General features: G+C 36.5%; 1 protein-coding gene and 1 long non-coding RNA gene across 8 annotated transcripts in view; both read left to right on the top strand.

Moving 5' to 3' along the window:
• The first annotated feature begins 396 nt into the window (after window positions 1–396).
• LOC309477044 overlaps window positions 397–20,861 on the top strand; it is a 199,131-nt gene continuing 178,666 nt past the window's right edge. The window contains exon 1 of the long non-coding RNA XR_014198496.1: window positions 397–1,457. This is a non-coding gene — a long non-coding RNA (uncharacterized lncRNA). The remainder of the gene's footprint in view (window positions 1,458–20,861) is intronic.
• Window positions 6,844–16,271, top strand: LOC309476995 (uncharacterized protein). Of its 7 annotated transcripts, none has more exons than XR_014198446.1 (6): window positions 6,848–7,684; window positions 11,022–11,119; window positions 11,557–11,855; window positions 14,776–14,938; window positions 15,225–15,998; window positions 16,051–16,271. XR_014198446.1 is itself a non-coding variant. In XM_082140151.1 (5 exons), the coding sequence occupies exons 2-4, from the start codon at window positions 11,039–11,041 to the stop codon at window positions 15,368–15,370; spliced, it is 390 nt and encodes a 129-aa protein (XP_081996277.1). In that variant the 5' UTR covers window positions 6,844–7,684; window positions 10,405–11,038; the 3' UTR covers window positions 15,371–15,998; window positions 16,051–16,271. The 7 variants fall into 7 exon arrangements, 3 of the variants coding, with proteins under 3 accessions (XP_081996277.1, XP_081996275.1, XP_081996276.1); XR_014198447.1 differs by having other exon boundaries at window positions 6,848–7,929; window positions 10,405–11,119; XM_082140151.1 differs by lacking the exon at window positions 11,557–11,855 and having other exon boundaries at window positions 6,844–7,684; window positions 10,405–11,119.

The raw sequence follows: 20,861 nt of genomic DNA, 5'->3' as shown, positions 1-20,861 counted from the left end.
CAGTTTTTCATTGTTCTCACCCAAAGATAAGGCTGGTGTGTTTCTCCTGGACGCATTATCTTAGATATCTTGCTTCTAAACACTTCATTATACTTCAAGTGTGTTAATGATTAGTTAACTTGAAGTGTGCTATTTTGAAACAACTAATTTTGTACTAAGTATATTTTAGTTGTAATTAAATTGTAGTAAAGCATAACTTTAAGTGTATTTAGTGTACTTTTGTGTAGGCTACTAAATTGGAACAACTATAAGAATACTAGTATATGGCTGTGTAGGGACTAATTACATGCATGATTAATAATATTAAAGTGTGTATATATATATATATATATGGATACATCACTTCAGGTAAACGTTTTACGTTTGATTTAAAGGGTCTGGTAATTCCACGTTATCGTCTATTTAAATTTTTTAAATATCTTAACTGTTCTGTTTTAGCTACACTTAAAAAGTATGTGCTAGTCATTTTGTTTCGACATCTCTGTGATTTAAAAATCGGAAAAGCTTCAGGACCGGACATGCGCAGAGTCATTGCAACGCGTTTGTTATCATTTACTTCCTTCAAATGTTCTATAACTCTAACAGATCATCAGGATCACATTATAGATCATAGACATACCAAGAGTTCACTATAAACACGGAGAGTCTGCTTTTAGCTGTTAACAAATCACTGGTTTAATGTTGAGAGAAGTCAAGAAACTGTGGATAGAGTTTATCTGCAGTGAACAGACACAGAATAATGAACTCTTCCTGAACACTCAGTCACATTAAAGATTAATAGCGTCGAGTGCATGTGCAAAGAAGAGGAACACTTGAACATCTGTGTCCTGTTTAACCGTTTAACTGCAAAAACACATATTGGTTTAGAGATACTGAGAGAGGTTTGCCACACCACGTGATGTGCAGAAATCTAAACACTGTTTCAGATAACCTATTCTTAAGGGTAAAGAAGAACAATTTAAGAGGGTCTGGAGTCCCTTTTTATTATTTATGGAACATGCGGATATAACAATATAATAGAGGAGCAACAAAATGCTTAGGAATTATATTCCTATAAAATATATTTTAATTTGTACTATATTAAAACTATTTTATTGCTTATATCTGTGGCTTTTATTGATTGATTGCAATGTATTGATAACTCGGACTTCCAAAGTAAATACTGTATTATCCAATGTTGGTTTGTGCTATTGCACTTTTCATGTAATATGAGCTCTGGTGTTTGATTGATTGTTTTTGTACATTATGTGTGTTGTTGCAGACATGTGATGTACATTGTTGTGTAAGTGTTCAAGAAAATGCAATATATAAAACAAACAAAAAAACAAAAAACAATTCATAACTTTTATTAAACTTATTCTTTTTTATGGTATTATATGAGTATCTTGAGATGTTTTTGAACTATGAATATGAGCAGATGTGTGTTAATCTTGATCATGCAGATTTGTGATCCTGATGTACATTTAGACAGTAAATGAGGATTCTCACCAGAGGATCAGACGTCTCTCTGGCATACGATGATGAATGATGATGATGTTTTAAATCTCTTTAATCTCATAATAAATAAAATCACAGATCAATTGTGAGGGGATTTACAGTCAAACACCCAGAAGCAGAAATGATTTATTAAAGGTATAGCGGAGGATTTTCCAGAATTTTAGAAAAGAACCGCCCTCTCCACTTTTTGAAAAAATGCACATGCGCAACACTCTCCCTGCTCCCGAGAGGGAACGCCTATTAAACGTATGCATGAGATAATCATAGCTTACATTAACTTTTACTAGCAGTGATTTTAAATGGATTTCTCCAAATAGCATGCCAAACTTTACCTGTCAAGTAGAAACTTCGCGACTGAGGCATCAGTGGGAAGCCCAACCTGTGTTTTGAGCGCACACCATCGTGTGAATCGTGTGCACGAGCACGTAGGACAGCCTTACGTAAACATATCACCAGAATGATTGACACGTAGGTGGACCAATAGTATAGGCTACCCACCCCGCTATACCTTTAAGACAAGAGTCAGAATTATAATAAATGAAAGAAAAGTTTTACTGAAGATAGTTTGCAGTTTCATCAGCAGAAGTTCAGCTTCAGTAAAACTTTAATTTATTATAATTCTGTCAGGTAGTCAGGGTTTTATTACGATTGGCAAGATAAACTACAACTTGACTACAAACAAAGAAATAACCTGAAAAATTTGAATTTTTAGCCTCGTATTGCTCACGATTATTACAAAAAGCAAGTAAAGGAAATTATGGATTGGGGATCATATTCTTGGACAAGTGTGACTAAAGTTAAACAGAAACTTTGTGAAAACCCCTGTGAATGTTTTGAAAGTAAAACTGAATGATTTTAAAGGTGCTCTAAGCGATGTCACACGTTTTTTAGGTCAAAACATTTTTTGTCACATACAGTAAACATCTCCTCACCATCCGCTCGCTGCCTGTCCCCTGAACACTGTAAGACACGCGGTCTCTGTAGAAACCACAGGCTTCACAAACGGCAACAAGAACAAACTGAGCTAACCCGCACCGGCGCACCACAAAACATAACAAACTGTTCCAGCCAATAACTGACAAGAATGATTTGGGGGTGTGGTTTGGGTGTGATTTGGGGGTGTGGTTTGGGTGTGGTTTGGGGGGGTTAGTGCGTGGATGAGGAGGAGAGAGCGTCGAGCTAGCCTCCATTTGTTGACGTCACCCAACATCACTTAGAAAGAACTCTGTAAAATAATGATACAGACATTTCTGACTAGTTTATTTTAGCACCAGTGACTTCTCTGTCTCATCTTAGTCTCCTATGATACAGGACTGATGGCTACAGATGTACAGTGCAGGGTTGTTTCAACCCAAAGTTGGGTCAAATATGGACTAACCCAACCGTTGGGTTAAGAAAAAAATGTATACAAAAATGTAACCCAACGGCTGGGTTTGTCAAATCATATCATATTATTGACTCGACATGTTGCTTTGCATCTCAAAACTGAAGAATATAATCAATATTTACTGTTGATCAGTTATGACTTTGAGCTGATGACATACAACTTCAAACACGCACAAACGACTGAGTAAATAGTGAGCAGATATGAATAAAATAAATACAATAAATATAAAAATACAGCACAAAGCAAAACCTCCAGTGTTAAATTAACAAGTTTATTTGAGACACGCTCAAGAGGGTTAAAGTGTTAAAATAAGAGTGTTAAAGTGTTAAAATAAGAGTGTTAAAGTGTTAAAATAAGAGTGTTAAAGTATTAAAATAAGAGTGTTAAAATAAGAGTGTTAAAGTGTTAAAATAAGAGTGTTAAAGTGTTAAAATAAGAGTGTTAAAATATTAAAATAAGAGTGTTAAAGTGTTAAAATAAGAGTGTTAAAGTATTAAAAAAAGAGTGTTAAAGTGTTAAAATAAGAGTGTTAGAGTGTTAAAATAAGAGTGTTAGAGTGTTAAAATAAGACTGATAAAGTGTTCAAATAAGAGTGTTAGAGTGTTAAAATAAAAGTGTTAGAGTGTTAAAATAAGAGTGTTAAAGTGTTAAAATAAGAGTGTTAAAGTGTTAAAATAAGAGTGTTAAAGTATTAAAATAAGAGTGTTAAAATAAGAGTGTTAAAGTGTTAAAATAAGAGTGTTAAAGTGTTAAAATAAGAGTGTTAAAGTATTAAAATAAGAGTGTTAAAATAAGAGTGTTAAAGTGTTAAAATAAGAGTGTTAGAGTGTTAAAATAAGAGTGTTAAAGTGTTAAAATAAGAGTGTTAAAGTGTTAAAATAAGAGTGTTAAAGTGTTAAAATAAGAGTGTTAAAGTGTTAAAATAAGAGTGTTAAAGTATTAAAATAAGAGTGTTAAAATAAGAGTGTTAAAGTGTTAAAATAAGAGTGTTAAAGTATTAAAATAAGAGTGTTAAAATAAGAGTGTTAAAGTGTTAAAATAAGAGTGTTAGAGTGTTAAAATAAGAGTGTTAAAGTGTTAAAATAAGAGTGTTAAAGTGTTAAAATAAGAGTGTTAGAGTGTTAAAATAAGAGTGTTAAAGTGTTAAAATAAGAGTGTTAAAGTGTTAAAATAAGAGTGTTAGAGTGTTAAAATAAGAGTGTTAAAGTGTTAAAATAAGAGTGTTAGAGTGTTAAAATAAGAGTGTTAAAGTGTTAAAATAAGAGTGTTAAAGTGTTAAAATAAGAGTGTTAGAGTGTTAAAATAAGAGTGTTAAAGTGTTAAAATAAGAGTGTTAAAGTGTTAAAATAAGAGTGTTAAAGTATTAAAATAAGAGTGTTAAAATAAGAGTGTTAAAGTGTTAAAATAAGAGTGTTAGAGTGTTAAAATAAGAGTGTTAAAGTGTTAAAATAAGAGTGTTAAAATAAGAGTGTTAGAGTGTTAAAATAAGAGTGTTAAAGTGTTAAAATAAGAGTGTTAAAGTGTTAAAATAAGAGTGTTAAAGTGTTAAAATAAGACTGTTAAAGTGTTAAAATAAGAGTGTTAGAGTGTTAAAATAAGAGTGTTAAAGTGTTAAAATAAGAGTGTTAAAGTATTAAAATAAGAGTGTTAGAGTGTTAAAATAAGAGTGTTAAAGTGTTAAAATAAGAGTGTTAGAGTGTTAAAATAAGAGTGTTAGTGTTAAAATAAGAGTGTTAAAGTGTTAAAATAAGAGTGTTAAAGTATTAAAATAAGAGTGTTAAAATAAGAGTGTTAAAGTGTTAAAATAAGAGTGTTAGAGTGTTAAAATAAGAGTGTTAAAGTGTTAAAATAAGAGTTTTAAAGTGTTTTAAAGTGTTAAAATAAGAGTGTTAAAGTGTTAAAATAAGAGTGTTAAAGTGTTAAAATAAGAGTGTTAAAGTATTAAAATAAGAGTGTTAAAGTGTTAAAATAAGAGTGTTAAAGTGTTAAAATAAGAGAGTTAAAGTGTTAAAATAAGAGTGTTAAAGTGTTAAAATAAGAGTCTTAAAGTGTTAAAATAAGAGTTTTAAAGTAACACTGAAGCGGTGTTAAAGTTAATGAGATAATTAAGTGATTAATTGAGTGATGATTGACTTATTGTCATTTATGATGTTGATTTGAATTACTCTCTGGATTAGTATGTTTAAGAGTATTTATGTAAATTGGAATTGTGAAGTTGAAGATTGGGTCCATTATGGGTTAAAAACCCTTGTCCAAATTCAACTGAGGGTCTAGATGTAAATACTGTCAACTATGTGTGATCATCACTGTCTGTAACATGTTTTTTGTTGAGATGTGTATTTATGTTTTTGTTATAAATTAATGTCAATTTGAGTTCATTCAATTTAAAAACAATTGTGATATTCAGAAGCCGATATGTATAATGTGCCATTTGAGGTGTTTAAAGTTATGGGTTCTGTAGAAAATGTGATGTGTCACATGACCCGGTTCAGTTTGGAGCGGGACCTCCTGAGACCCAGAAAAAAAAAAAGTTTTTGGAAATTTTTTTTTTTTCATGTCATCACATTGTTTAGAGCATAAGAAACAAATGGTAAAAAAAAAAAAAACATTTTTGAAAAATAATATTTTATTCATATGTTATGCTATGTCCTCTCCACCAGGACTAAGTTGTTTAAAAAATAAAATGACATGAAATTATATGTATAGGCAAAAACAATGGGATTTTATTCCCCAATCACCAATACATTTTGGGGCTTCAGGATTTTTTTTAACCAACATTTTTATAAAGATGATTCTTAACTGTGTTATGAAAGATATAACAGAATGAATTGATACATTTTACTTTATGCAATATGTTGGTAAAATGGCCATAAATTTATATTCCCATTCAATGCAATGTATCTATACACTTTATCTAATGTGCACAATAATGTGTTCTTGGAGCAACATTTAATGAAAAAAGAAGTGTAATAATTGGAGTAATAATTAGCAATATTTTAATAATAATATCTAATATTTCATAGGAATATTGATGTATAACTTATTTCCATATTCACTTGTTGTGTCTCCCAGAATGCCTGATAAACATGATGTAAGTCCTGATGTCCTCTACATGTATGAAATCAATGCCCTGTTCTGGAACAGAAAGTCATTTTTTTATTTGAAAGCTCATAACATTTTCCTGAGATGTTGGTTTATGAAATACAATTTGAAAAGTAGTCCGATTTAAATTATAATTACAATATATTATCATATTTCTTACATTTGATCACTAAATTAATGTCAGACATTTTTAAAGACCAAGGAGAAGTTGTGTTCATGGTGAAACCTCCAAACATTTGGTGTCTCTGAAAAGTCCTGAATGTGCTCTTCACAGGACATCCAGGTCATGTGTAATGTGACATGTGACATGTATGATGTCAGAGAAATTCACTAAAATATAATGTCCACTACAGTGGACAAAAGTCTATTCCTGGGTCCCACGAGGATAGAGCTCATTCGCTCATACGGACTCTTAAAAACGATGCTTTAAATCTTTTGACAAAATAAGGATGTAAATGACATTTGTATGTATTCTAAATAAAAGACACGTGCACTGAATGTCAGCTTGCTTATTTTGCTCAAGATGGGGATTTATTGAGTCCACATGTCATGCAAACAACAACCCACGTGTGTCTGGCCCAGCTCCACAAAACCTCTTTTCCCTCGGCCCACAAACCCTAAAGAGTGACGGCCCTGTAGTGGCCCAGATCTGGATTTAATGATGTGATTCCCAAAGTCAAGTCCTTTATTTATATAGTGTTTCAAAGCCGCTTTACAGAGACAACAGGGAAATAATGCAACAAAGTTTGTTTCCAGAAGACAATAGCGTCTCAGTCCAGCTTAAGTAAGTTCAGTGATGCTTCATTTTTGTTGTAAAAATTAAATCAATATTAATTTATTTCATATATATATATATATATATATATATATATATATATATAGCCACTCTGGAGAAAACAGTGATGTCATCGTCAGCTCAGTTCAGTTCTCATATAATGCTTTCAGTGCAGGAGATCAATAATATTGTTGAATATTAAATTAAATGTTACATTTAATGAGTGATCTTCTGGCCCAGATCAGGCTTGTGACCATGGGCCATGGAAATGCAGTGCCAAACTGTGCTTGCTATTGTTATGTGGGAAACTCTTCTTGTAACCACAGCTCGAGATCTGTCCTCCTAAACACTCACCTCGATGCTGTTTATCATTGTTTGTTATTGAACTATGATTTCGGGAAACACCAACTCGTTGAACCACGATAGTCAAGTCAAGTCAAGTCAAGTTTATTTGTATAGCGCTTTTCACAATACAGATTGTATCAAAGCAGCTTCACAGTATTAAATTAAAATAATACAACAAAGTTTGTTTCAAGAGGAATTTATTGATTGATAAAATTAAATCAAATATCCCCAAAATATCCCCAACTGAGCAAGCCAAAGGCAACGATACTAATAACGGAACTTGCGAGCACTAACGATGCTTTTGGAAAACACCTGATAAACTCTGTGTCTGCGAGAACATGTTGGTTGAGGTTCTGCCCTCAGAGACAAAATAAAACGCCTGAATTGCGCAAGATATGATGTGACAAGTTGACAACCGAATTGAAAGTGATATTCAGAGTGACTACTCAACCTAAACCTGCACATTAATGTCAGGGAAATGTGTGATGATTTACACACTCGTTGTTCGTTCAGGACGCTCGTGGTGCTGTGGAAACATCGAGCATGTTTGGAGTCAGATGGTCGACCTATCTTTCATGGTGAGTTGCTATCAAATTTGCCAAATGCCATGTTGTTGCCTGATCGAATTTCTATTTGTAAATGCGCAGCGCAAAATGACAAAAAATATATGTTTTTCAATAGGAAATGCATCATGACAGACGCAGCTGAAAAACCGCTGCAGGAGATTATGTGTAACGTGTGATCTGAAAGTAACCTTGATTTTTCTGACTCACAGAGCATTAGATCTACTATGATAATGATGCTCGGGTTGGACCTCTAAAGGGTGATGGTAACTTTCGTTTGTTAAAAAAAAAAAAAAAAAAAAAAAAAAAAATCTTTGGATATTGTTTTGAAGTCCAGTTATCTGTTATGGGAATGGAAGGGGTTAAACAACGAGTGTCATCGCTCCGTTTGCAGTGAGTCTGTTATGTTCTGTACCCAGGTTAACGGGTTAGATCGGTCAAACCGAACACAGATTGACATGAAAATGTAGTAAGTAGGCTAGCCTAGGCTACATGTTTAAATGTTTTGCCACTTGCTTGTGTCGTGGAACTTCTTAATACGAATACAATCTACTTAATCTGACTTCTTCACCATGGACAACTTAAACAACTTGCAGTTGTTAAAAATAAAAACGACATTATCCTGAGATAATTCCCTGAATTACCTGAATACTTACAATACAATACAATACTTCCCTGAAGTAAGGTGACGGCGTCCCGTCAAGAAGCCACTGCCACTTCCTCATGACACACGAGTGTTCTGTGTTTTTTGTTCTGTGACTTTTATTTAATTTAATTTTAACACGAGCTGTTTCTGCTGTTGTCTTTTGGGCGTAGAGTCTTTAGTTAGTCTACTTCTGTTCCTCAGCTGCGCAGCATATACCTGTCACGACTCCCAAGTTGCTCTTTGTAGAAATGAAGTTTTATTTATGGCCACAACAACCAAGTGAATGTCCTGAATAGAAAGATACATGTACATTTAAACGTGAATACATCTGTGAAAGAGAGTGCACGCCTGTACTGGGTAATAGAATCGCAATGCTGACAACTCTTTTTAATTTGAACAAGAACTGTCAGATTTTCATATAACTTCATAAATCTCCAGGTTTGATGTGCAGTGGGGAATCAGGCTTTTCTTGAGCTGCTTTCTCCACCACACAAATGTGACAACTGTTGTTTGACTTGTTTTACATACGTTTGCAGTGTATGTGGTGTGTGTTGCAGAGTGTGTGCGTGATATTACACCCGTTTCACACATAGGCTACTCGCGCTCAGCACACGCTACACTCTAAACAAAAATGGTGCTAAATAGCACTAAAAGTGGTTCATTGGCTTGTAATCATAGGGGAACCACTTTAAGTGCCATATAGCACCTACCTTTGTCAAATGGTGCTATGTAGAACCATAAGAGGTGCCATATAGCACCTTAACCACCCCAAAGAACCGCTAAAGAACCGCTGAAGAACCAAACTGGGCTTAACAGGTTCTTTAAATGGTAGTGGTGCTATATACTGTAGCACCTTAACCACCGCAAAGAACCCCTGAAGAACCGCTGAAGAACCATTTTTTTTTAGTGTGTATAGTGCTTTCACATATGCTGCGTTTGCAGTGCGTAACTGATCCACGGCTGGACCACAAACACATACTTACAATTTTTATCTCAAATCCAGAAGTCATCAGAAACTTTTATTTAAAAAAAAGTTTTGTCAGCATTGCGATTCTCTTTGTACACACTCTTTAATAGATGTTTAAACACAATTTAACTATTATTGTGCTACTTCTATATAGATTTATATATTAAGTTGCTCAAGCAAGGTTGAATATTTAACCATTTAGCCTACTTATATTATAATCGCAAACATTTTAAATTAAAATTTAAAATTGACAAAAACAGCAGACTCTCGTGCTTTTTCTTTTGTATTTAATACATTGCATTTGCATACAATAAATCTTGCATGTCACAAATAACTTGTTTTTCCTCCTCCATTAATGAGACATGTGTTGTTAATTATGTCGCCTTGTTGAGGTAAATTGATTGTTTTCTGTGAATTCAGACCCACGTTTGTGAAAAACATGTTCCAGTTACACAGAATTAAGTATTATGCTGCACACATCCAAAAATGTGATGTCCACGTATGTGGACACCGGGTCTGAGGAGGATATATATATTAAAACAATGTCGTGTAGTGACAAGGCTAATGAGACGACTGAAGAGTTTTAACGGACATTCACAACAAAACTGACTTTAAAGGAAGTCTAAATTATTGGATTTTGAATGGTGTATTTCTAACATGGTTTAAGTACTGAGAAATTCTATGAAAAGTGGTTTAGATAATAATTAAAAATAATAATAAACCCAAATATCTAGGTATTGAGTATGAAAATGTTTTTAACATTTTACAAAGTTTAGGTTCATGTTCATTTATGTTGTATGTGAAGAATAGAATAGTTAGATAGAATAGATTAGTGTTAGACATGTTAACTGAAAGGAGGAGAGTTTGTTTTTACATTCCGGAATAACGGTGAAAAAATGTCTATATTATGTTTCAGCTCAGCTGGTTTTTGGATTGATGGTAAAGGGATATGGAAGTTTATAAGTGAGATTATAAAAAAACGGCTTAAAAGCAGCAAGCTGTTTTATGAAAGAAATCATATCGGCTAAATGGAGAATCATAAATACCATAACTGTATTATATACTAGCCTATACTATAATAATTTCTCCTGTTTTGTCTCCTTTATCTCTCTTTCAACACAGAAGCTCAAAGGGGATTCAGTGGATCCTGGAGATGGACGCCTTCTCCTTTGAGTTTATTAGACATTTATAAATCCATTGTGCTGAATCAGTGCAAAACTCTATAGAAATATAGAAAGCAAATAAAGCTTCAAAAAGGTGTTTTTTAAAGATTCTTTTAAAAACTGATGTAATGCATATTTTTGAGTCATGAACAATAAACAAGTTTCAGTTGTTAACCTTTCAAAGAGTTTACATTCACCTGACACGGAAACTTTACCAACCAACCCGTACTTTATATGATCAGTTTAAATCAGTGTTTGATAGAGATCTACAAATCTGTCATAAGGATCAGTTGAGCTCCTCTGGATGATGCATTATCATCTGCACTGTAATTATCTTATTAATAAAAGAGCCATATTTGCAGCTCTGCCATCCTGACACTAATCGCTGGACAAAAGTTTTTCAATTATTTCAACAGTTTTAAAAGAAATTTAGTCTGCCTCGACCCAGATTCAACTCCAAAGTATATATTAGAATGAGTTCATCCCCGAAATGTCTTAATTATCAGGGAGAGAAGAAGGAAGTCAACATTTACATTGATTCCTCACCATTAGTGATCACGTGTTGTTCACTTTAAGCCAGAGGAGGAGTGTGTATGAGCGAGGAGAAGAGCACCGAGAACATTAAACTCTCTGATCAGTGTTTCTCTCTGGACGCTTCCTCTGCTCTGCACAAGGTGACTAACACTTTCTCTTTCGTTCTGTGAAAAGATTGTATTCATTTATTTAAATATGGACATTTGTCTTTCTATATTTTAGTGAAACTGAAGTGGAGTTTTTTCATGAGAAATGAATGCATTTGAGAATATAGGTTATAACACATATATCACAAACCACAGACACATACGGAAGAGAGAGAGAGAGAAATGGCAAGATAAAAAACACTAAATATGCTAAACATGATCTAATACAATATACTGAACCAAAAACAAACATAAAAGGCGCTGATAGTCGACAAAACAGCATTAATAGTGACAAACCAAACTGAGTATCTCTGATGTTTAAGATCAAACACTGTTATATATCATTCATCATCATCATCAGCTTCATCTTCTCTGGTGTCTGAATGTGTAAAATCTATTCTAAACTATAACTTTTCATTTACTGAATATAGGCTACAGGAAAAAGGAGAATCTACCGTACTTTATCCATTACAACAGCGGCTCTATCAGATGTCTATTGTGCTGCAACTGTGGCTTAGAAGTAAAAGACGCGGCAGAAAACTGTTGGAGGAGGAGAACTGGAAACACTTGCTCTTTTCACATTATACGCCTCTCGGTTGTAGGACGAGCTGTCATTCAGAAGATCCACTTCATATCTACTTGAATCAAGGTGCCTATAATCTTGGTTCTTCAGAGTTACGATCTGGATAATCTATTGGGACAGTCAACGTCAGCTCTATATCCTAATAAGGTATTCTTTTTTTTTTAATTCTTTTTTTGGGGGATTGTGTTTTTATATCGCGGAAGTGTTGTAGTATAACCATCAGGACAGCAGTGGTGTGTAAACTGAATTTGATGACACTATAGTGTGTGACAGTGAAGTTATTGACTGTTTTTGTAGTAACGCTTTTCGGGTTTTGCACTTCTCTGACGCTGCCTTCAGATCTGTGTCTCAGCCTCCTGCTCTCATACAGAACAATGTATTTTGTCCTCTGTGAAGGAAAGCTCATTCGAGGAAATTAACTCATATAGTCAGCCTAATGGTGCACTGCTTATTAAGGCGAGACACGCCAGGCAAAAACATCGATTTTTCTTGCAGTGTTCAGTTTTGAGATTTTGGGCTAGTAGACTACTCCTTCAATATGTGTTGTTTCAAGCTGCTATAAAGAAAACGTTGAAAATATACATTAAGATGTTTATTTTATTACATTTTGTTTACTTGCGGCAGTTTCCCCCGAATTTACCAAGAAGTTATCATTCCCACGCGACACGCCGAGCTCCGTCTGTTCACTGAAGTCTGACAGGACCGGTGTCGCTGTAAAGCTCTGAGTCTCCTGCACAACGCTATCCCAAATATGGCCATTTCCTTTCTATCAGTAACCAATCGTGAATGTCCAAAGGGGGATTTAAAGCTAACAACGAAATCTCATTTAGAGCTTTTAACTCTTTAACTGCCGTTTTCTCCAAATTAGTTTTTTGTCATTCTCCAGTACAAACATCTCAGCCTAGCCAAACTTTCCAGTTTTACACTTAGCAGTATTCTGAAGATATTTTAAGAGGGATTTGTTAATAAATCATTCCTGGCCTGATTTATGTGACATTTTAATAAAAAAAAAATATGGCGAAAATCGATTTTTTTTAAGGCTATGTCGCCTGAGCGACTCCCAGAACAGCATTGTTACGCTGCTAGTAAATCCTGGGTTTACTGCCATACGATACCAATCATCATATGGAAACACTGGTATAAGTGTCTTTTATAGAAATGTCGTATTGTAGTTTCTTCTGTTTTTATCTCTTTGTATATGTTTATCTTTCTCTTTTTAATGTAGGCTATGTTGCATGTCATTTCTGTGCCTTCTGAATGGACCATGAGTCTGGAAATAAAGTTGATGATGTATGGACAGTATATTTTGATTTCCTAGGTAATGAAAGCATATATCCTGAAATCCCTCTGAATTGAACGCAAAAAACGTGCCAAAAGTGTAAGTGCGGAAAAATGGATTCAGCAGAATAAAGATACTATTTATTTTGTGTAAGCATGAAGCTGCAGTTTCACAATGCATGTATTAAACTTGCGAATAACAGTAAAATTCTGCAAATATTTTTTTTCTTACACTTGAAAGGCGATTCAACGTTTTACAATTCTTTACAAATATTTTTACAAATTTACACATTTACAAATCTTCTCTTGCACACGCAAATTTTATTTACGTTTGCAATCTTATGTGCACTTTCACAAATCTTACCCTGCGCATGCGATTCTACATGGCAATGGCATCATAATACCTTAATAGACTCTGAGCCTCTATAGCTTGAGTTCACCTGTCCTGACTTGATGTATCCCAAACCTAAAGGCTCATACTTGCACCGCACATAGACAGGGTTCCCGCGGGGTCTTAAAAAGTCTAAAATTCGGAACTTTAAATTTAAGGCCTTAAAATGTCTTAAAAACGGCCAGATTTTCTAGCCTGGTAATACCAAACTCTGCTACTTCGCTTTGCTTCGTATACAGAGTCTGGAATGGCATAATAGAGAAGTGTTTTCTCTCTCGCGGGGGGGCGCTTGTCTGAAGTTTAAAATCATTGGTTACCCGTAAGCCAATCACATAACGTTTGGTTATGGCGTGTGTTATGCGCATGCTCAGCATCTAACTTCCACTGTAAACACACGTATGATGCAAAAACAAAACCATCGAGCGAAATACCAGAGTGAACATGGCTGTGAATGACTTTTGCAGATTATGTGAAGTAAATCTACACATCCACAGTACAATCAGCGTCTACGTCACGGCTCTCAGCCCGCCCTCTGTTCGTTGATTGGCCCGGCTGTTTTCAGGCCGGAGGAAAACGGAAAGCTATGACGCTGTCAGAGACTGAGTACAGAAGCGAAATGAAATTGAGCGGAAGTACGAAGTCTGACGTAGTCAGGCTACAGATTTTCATCTGTGGTCTTAAATTTCATTTAGTCAGGTCTAAAAAAGGTCTCGCCAACAGGCCGTTCACATATCGCATCTTTTGCGCGCTCAAGTTCGTTCAAATGTAGGCGCGCGCTCATAATTGAAGCGACGCACTGGTTTTTTTCCAGCCGCAGCGAGATAAAAAAAATCTCAACTCTTCAGAATGCTGCAAACGCACCGCAGGTCATGTGAAAAGAACCAACCAATCAGCTTCGCCCCTTTCCGTAACAACATTGAAAGCTCACTCAACTGGAAGGATGCGGGTGTTTTTTGTCCCGATGTCAAACTTATTTGCTCACCCCTGATGTGCAGTTTGTAGATGCATTTGTCACTGAACTGTGTGTGTACAGAACAGGATTAAGCACTAAACATTTAATTGACAACTGAATTTATCTGCCGTGTGTACGTGATAGGCGTTAATAACTGACAAATATAACATTTTAAAACAAAAACATGATTGAATCTGTTGCATCAGTTCAGCCACTGTATTATATTATGATGATAATCAGTTTTGAATCCAATCAGGACTCCTGATAAACTCACATTTCTATATTTGTCATTTGTCATCATCATTGATTATTCTGAATATTGTAGAGTTAATCTGAGATGCTGTAATAACACTGAGCTCATGCAGATGTTGATCAGGAGTTGATCTGATGTCTCGTGATATGATGTTATATCGCTTTAATGAAACTCTGTCTGTGTGATTGAACAGATTCAAATGAAGAGGAGAAAGAAAATCAGCAGAAATCACAGATCAGCAGAAAACAAGAAGACTGAGAGAAAAATGGAGGACAGAAATGAAACACAAACCAGTGGATCACCAGAGAAACAGAGACTTGTTAGATCGAGCAGTATGGAGGGAATAATGCCAGACTGTGAGTGTTTGATCGTTATTGAACTTTAATTCTTCATCACATTTTATTCTTGTTGTTAGATTTACAAATAACCCACAATTGTGAAAGCGCTTTTGTAAGGGTGCTGCAGGGGTTCAAGCTGCAAGATGACTAAAGAAACGTTATTAGCAAGATGGTAGATAACTGTACATTTCTTGTCTATTCCACCCACTATTACTGATACCAACCACAGAAATAAGTGCAGTTACAAGAGCTTCATATGTGGGAGAACAATATCCCATAAACTCAATATATTTGTGATTTCTAGTCTTCTGTGATCCAGACGAGCCTGTAAAGTTTGATTCTGATGTCAAAACTGAGGAGAGATTCTCATCAAACCCTTCATCATGTTCTCAAGAACACACATCATCATCATCATCATCATCATCATCACTGACATCCACCAGCAGCTGAAGACCTGGGCCCGTATCCCTAAAGATTCTGAGAATCCTCTCAGAGAGCTCCTAACTTAACCTAAAAATTCCTTGCCAGGAGTTTTAGCTTAGAAGTGATTCCAGAACATTTTCAGTGAACTCTGAGCAAGGAATGGATGGAAAATCCTATCTTAGTGAGGAGGTGTGGTTGACCCCGTTGCTAGGTATGAGTCATCATTTCAAAAGCCGTGATTGGTTGATCCTACAAGTTTGATGAAAATGAACTTTTGGTGATAATGAGCAAAGGATGTACCCTCAAATCAATAAACATAATTATACACTCTAATCTTATGCAGACTGTAATTGTAAATAATATTTCACATTCAAGAAAATATCTGGAAAATGAATAGTAAGCTGTAGGGGTTATAGCCTAACATTAGAATCTAAAATATGTGAAAACTTAAGCTCCTGTTCAAATAATGATTCATGTCTTATTTGCTCATATTAATATCCTAGCTGGCATATTTTGTACTTTCACTCCCATATGGACCCCATTGAAAACAAGATGGCCTATCTCAAGGGGCTGTCCTTAATGAAGTAGAAATTGCAACGTTACAACTCAGTGTGGTCTTAACGAGGGTAACACGGCTCAGCTTTTATCAATGTCTGTGATTGCTGGCTATTTATGAAGGCTTGTTAACAAATATCCTACAAACACAGAAAATGGAGAAAAAAAGGTTTTGTGCAGCTGCTTAGGGGAACTCCTAAGCCACTAAAAGTCCTCTTCCCTGCTCTTAGCAGATCTCGCCTTAGGAGCCCTTTTAAGCGCTAGGAATCTTGAGGAATAGCTTTTATATTAACTGGGATTTTCGTGTCACTTTTAGGGGAAATTCTAAGAAAACGTCATGACTCTGAGAATTTTCTTAGAATTTGGCCGCTAGGAGCCAGTGATGCGCGGGTCAATGTATAAACAATCCGCACCCGACCGACGTTTTCAACTAACCCGCCCGCAACTCGGACCGCAAAAAAAAAAAGAAGAAAATATTGTACCCGACCCGCTTCCTGGCCCGCATTTTTTAAAAGTAGTAAATGCATAGCAAGAAGTACACATGACAAAGCCAGCACTTTGGTCATCATCTTTCATTATTTCGGCAAATGTCTCCCACACTTTGCTCTTTCTGTTTGTGTATTTGCGGAGCTTCCACTCCCCAGTCTTCACCTTTTCTCTTGCCGCCTCCATCTCTACCTGCAGATGAGCTCGTGCGTCATCTTCGCGCCAGTTATTCAGCCAATAAAGTGTAGGCCTATGTATTTCATAGAAAATTGCATGTGAGCGGAGTGGAGCGGGAGCGAGCGGGCGGATCTTGGACAAGAGCGCAGAGCGGCATTTTTAAAAGGATGGAGCGTCGCCCTATTTCCCGCTCCAATTCCGCTCCGCGCACACCACGATTCTGAAGCATGCTCAGTCAAGCCTGACTCAGTCTACTGTTGATGACTGCAAGATGGATTCTATTTTCAGTCAAAACTCGGCTCAATAATGGAGTTCAAAGAGTAGGCTACTTCAAAAAGGAAAATAAGAAGTCATACAGGTGTACTATAATATAAAACTAACTATAATGTGGTAGAAGAAAACGAATGTGGAGACATCGTTTCAGTCAGTAAAGATTCATTTTGGAATCTAAAAAGACATCTCTCGAAAACATGCAGTGTGCTAGGCTATGTGAACACGCTGGGAAGAAAGCAAAACGTTAGCAAATTGAATGGCCTACGGTAACTTGTAACAAAGTGTAAATTAAATATAGCGTAATATTCAAACAATTGATACAAGCCCATTTAAATTTTAATCCTGCGCGCTGCGCAAAAGTTCAGTTATAAGAATGTTGGCCTAATAGTTAATTTAGCCTACTTTTAAACTTTTTTTTTTTTTTACTTTTTTACGTTTCTTATAAAACGTTTATGTATATTTTTTTATATTTTTGTTTATATACATTTTATTTATATTATTAGGCCCATTTATTCGTTATATTTTACAGCAGTTTGTGTGTACAATGGATATACGCCCATTTCAATTTTAATCGTGCGCGTTGCGCAAAAGTTAACTTATCAAAATTCTGGCCTAATAGTAAATTTACTTTTAAAATTTTTATGTAGGCTATATTTTTGTTTATATAATTGTTATTTATATTATTAGGCCCATTTATTCGTTTAATTTTACAGGACTTTGTGTAGGCTATATTCCTTCTTACATAGGCCTAATTTTTAATTTGAAATAAAACATTTCTATTTGAAAAATGTTGTTGTTGCTCATTAGTTCTTTAGGAGGTAAGGCTGTGGTCTAAGCTACAGTGATATAGGCTACATGTAGATTTTTTTTCCTTTTTTGGAGCGAGCGGGGGGCGATTTGAGCGGAGCGGCCTGATGTAGCTTTGAGCGGGGGAGCGGAGGGGTGGACAGTTCCGTGAGCGATGAGCGGAGATTCTCACCGCTCCACTCCGCTCATATGCTCTCTAGTACTATATAAATTACAAAGGTTTAATTGGCATCTTTATTTCAAACGACCCGACCGACTGCGACCCGAATATCATTAAAAATATTTGTGGATGACTCGTAACCGCGGGTGACCGCGGGTGACCGCAGGCACCCGCTCATTTCGGATCAACCCGCGCATCACTGCTAGGAGCCACTTTTTGCACAAAAATTCTTTAGGGATACGGGCCCTGAACATCTTCATCATCATCTTCATCATCACTGACATCCACCAGCAGCTGAAGACCTGAACATCATCATCATCATCATCTTCATCATCATCTTCATCTTCATCTTCATCTTCGTCATCATCATCATCATCATTATCATCATCACTGACATCCATCAGCAGCTGAAGACCTGAACATCTTCATCATCTTCATCATCATCTTCATCATCATCATCATCACTGACATCCACCAGCAGCTGAAGACCTGAACATCTTCATCATCATCTTCATCATTATCATCATCACTGACATCCATCAGCAGCTGAAGACCTGAACATCTTCATCATCATCATCATCTTCATCATCATCATCATCACTGACATCCACCAGCAGCTGAAGACCTGAACATCTTCATCATCTTCATCATCATCTTCATCATCATCGTCACTCTGTTCAATCATTTACATTTACATTTATTCATTTAGCAGACGCTTTTATCCAAAGTGACTCACAAATGAGAACAATAGAAGCAGTGAAACTAACAGTAGGACAACAATATGTAAGTGCTGTGACCCTTCCCAGTTTAATCTAACGCAGTACATTTTAATTAAATTTTTTTTTAAAATAATAATACAATAGAATAGAATAGAAGAGAAAGTGTTAGTATTACTGGATCAAGTGCTGTCGAAAAAAATTTGGCGTTTCTTATAAGTGGCTCTCCTGGACTCTTTTACAGACTCATCTGAGCTCAAACACACAGACTCATGAACAGATGTGTGTCTCAATCCTGCACTTCTGCTTTACTGACACACTAGCAGGGGTTTTCCTGGCTCAATGTGAGGCGGAGGTGGTAAAATCCTGATCATGTATTTTAATAGTAAGATAATTAAATGAGTATCTTTCGTAGACCATCATACAGCCTCCTGCGTTTCCCACAGTATTTTTGTGGGTGGACCTCGGTGCCTCTAGGGGGGGGTCAGAGGTCAACGAAAGTAAAAGAGTGACGCACGTTCATTGTGTTTTACCGTGATGAGAGTTCTGTGTCTTTATTAAACTCAACACATTATAATGATTTATCCGTCATCCACCCTCGATTTATTGGAATGTTATGTTTTTATGACTTGGCCCACCCGACCCACGGATTATGATTATCCGCCTAGCACTATCGGCATACGGTTTGAGAATGGACACAGGCCGGGAACCCGCAACAGAACCGTCACCGTGGAAAAAGTGTAGGCCTATCTGAGCATGCGACTGTCTGTCCGAGTTTAGACGAGAGCCGGAGGCGGCAGGAAATATGACGGAGGCGGCAAAACCCTGCACTAGTGTACCCTGCCTCTGATAGTGTGTATAGATGGTGAACACTTGCACATGCTTTAATAGGCCTATATAAAGACAGAGAAACACACTGGACAGACCATAAAACATTTCTCTCCGTGACTTCAAATGTACTGATACACACATGTGGGTGTTCTCCACAACTACTAATTCCCCTGTCACAGGCACTCAGTGTATTTGCACTAAAAATAACTTCATACGCAAGCTTATACCTGTGAACATGAACAGAAAAACACACACACCGCATCGGGTCTACACACTGCAGACGAGTAACAACAGCAAGATTACAGAACAAATCGACATAAACAGAGAACACACACATGATGAACATACACTGATTTATCTGAAAAAGTGGGAGTAACTATATGAAGAAAATAGTTACTGATTAGCTAATAGTGAATAACCACATTCAGCTCAGTGCCATTACTCACTTATTTGTTAATCAGAGTTTCTTGTTAGTTAATGTAGTCACTAGAATATTAATAGTGCGTTACTCATTAGTTCCTGTGTTAGTCATTAATGAAGGAACAGTTTTATAAAGTGTTAATGTTCAGCTCATACTTAGAAGAGAGAGGTTTTGTGTCTAATAGCCAAACACAGCCCAGAAGTCTAGACTAACACAAGGCAACATTTGGGCTGTCAGTGAAAATTGAACAGATTTCTAACATTAGCACAGGAATAGATCAGGCTATACACACACACACACACACACACACACACACACACACACACACACACACACACACACACACACACACACACACACACACACACACACACACACACACACACACACACACACACACACACACACAGAACATGTCAGAGGAATTAAACCAAACCTCTTGTAATCACTGTAGACTTTGCTGAACGTCTCGGTTACGTATGTAACCCTCGTTCCCTGAGTAGGGAACGGAGACGTTACGTCGGATGACGACGAATGGGGTTTCGCTTAGAAAGCCTGTCATCTTCGAGTATATAAAACGAGCCAATGGCAATGAAATGCCATGGGTCTGCGGAATTTGCATAGCGTAAGTCCGCCCCACCCTGGGGGTATATAAGGAAGTACGCTGGCAACATGCAGATATGTCTTCGCTGAGGAGCCGAGACTGAACTCAGGCGTTTCCCAGCGGTACAGCGGAAGTGGCAGGGAGACGTAACGTCTCCGTTCCCTACTCAGGGAACGAGGGTTACATACGTAACCGAGACGTTCCCTTTCGTTGTCACTCCGAGTTACGTCGGATGACGACGAATGGGGTTCCCAGTGTAATCACGCCACCTCCCGACTGTCTTCCAGTGCCCTGCGTAAGTGTGAGCTCCCTGTCGTGAGACTGGCACGGACGAAGGACTCCTACTTAACACAGGATTAAACCAAGGTACACTGGGAAGCATATCTCAGTGGAAATATGCAATCATGCCCAACCCGAAGGGGGGGGACTTAGAATACACATATGACCCAGGAGGGCTGCATATGGAGAACACTGGGGTGTCCAGCCGC

This window comes from Leuciscus leuciscus (assembly GCF_965113295.1).
Source record: "Leuciscus leuciscus genome assembly, chromosome: 16".
Classification (NCBI taxonomy): Eukaryota; Metazoa; Chordata; class Actinopteri; order Cypriniformes; family Leuciscidae; genus Leuciscus; species Leuciscus leuciscus.
The sequence above is the reverse complement of the archived record's forward strand: the minus strand, read 5'-3'. Positions and strand labels throughout refer to the sequence as shown.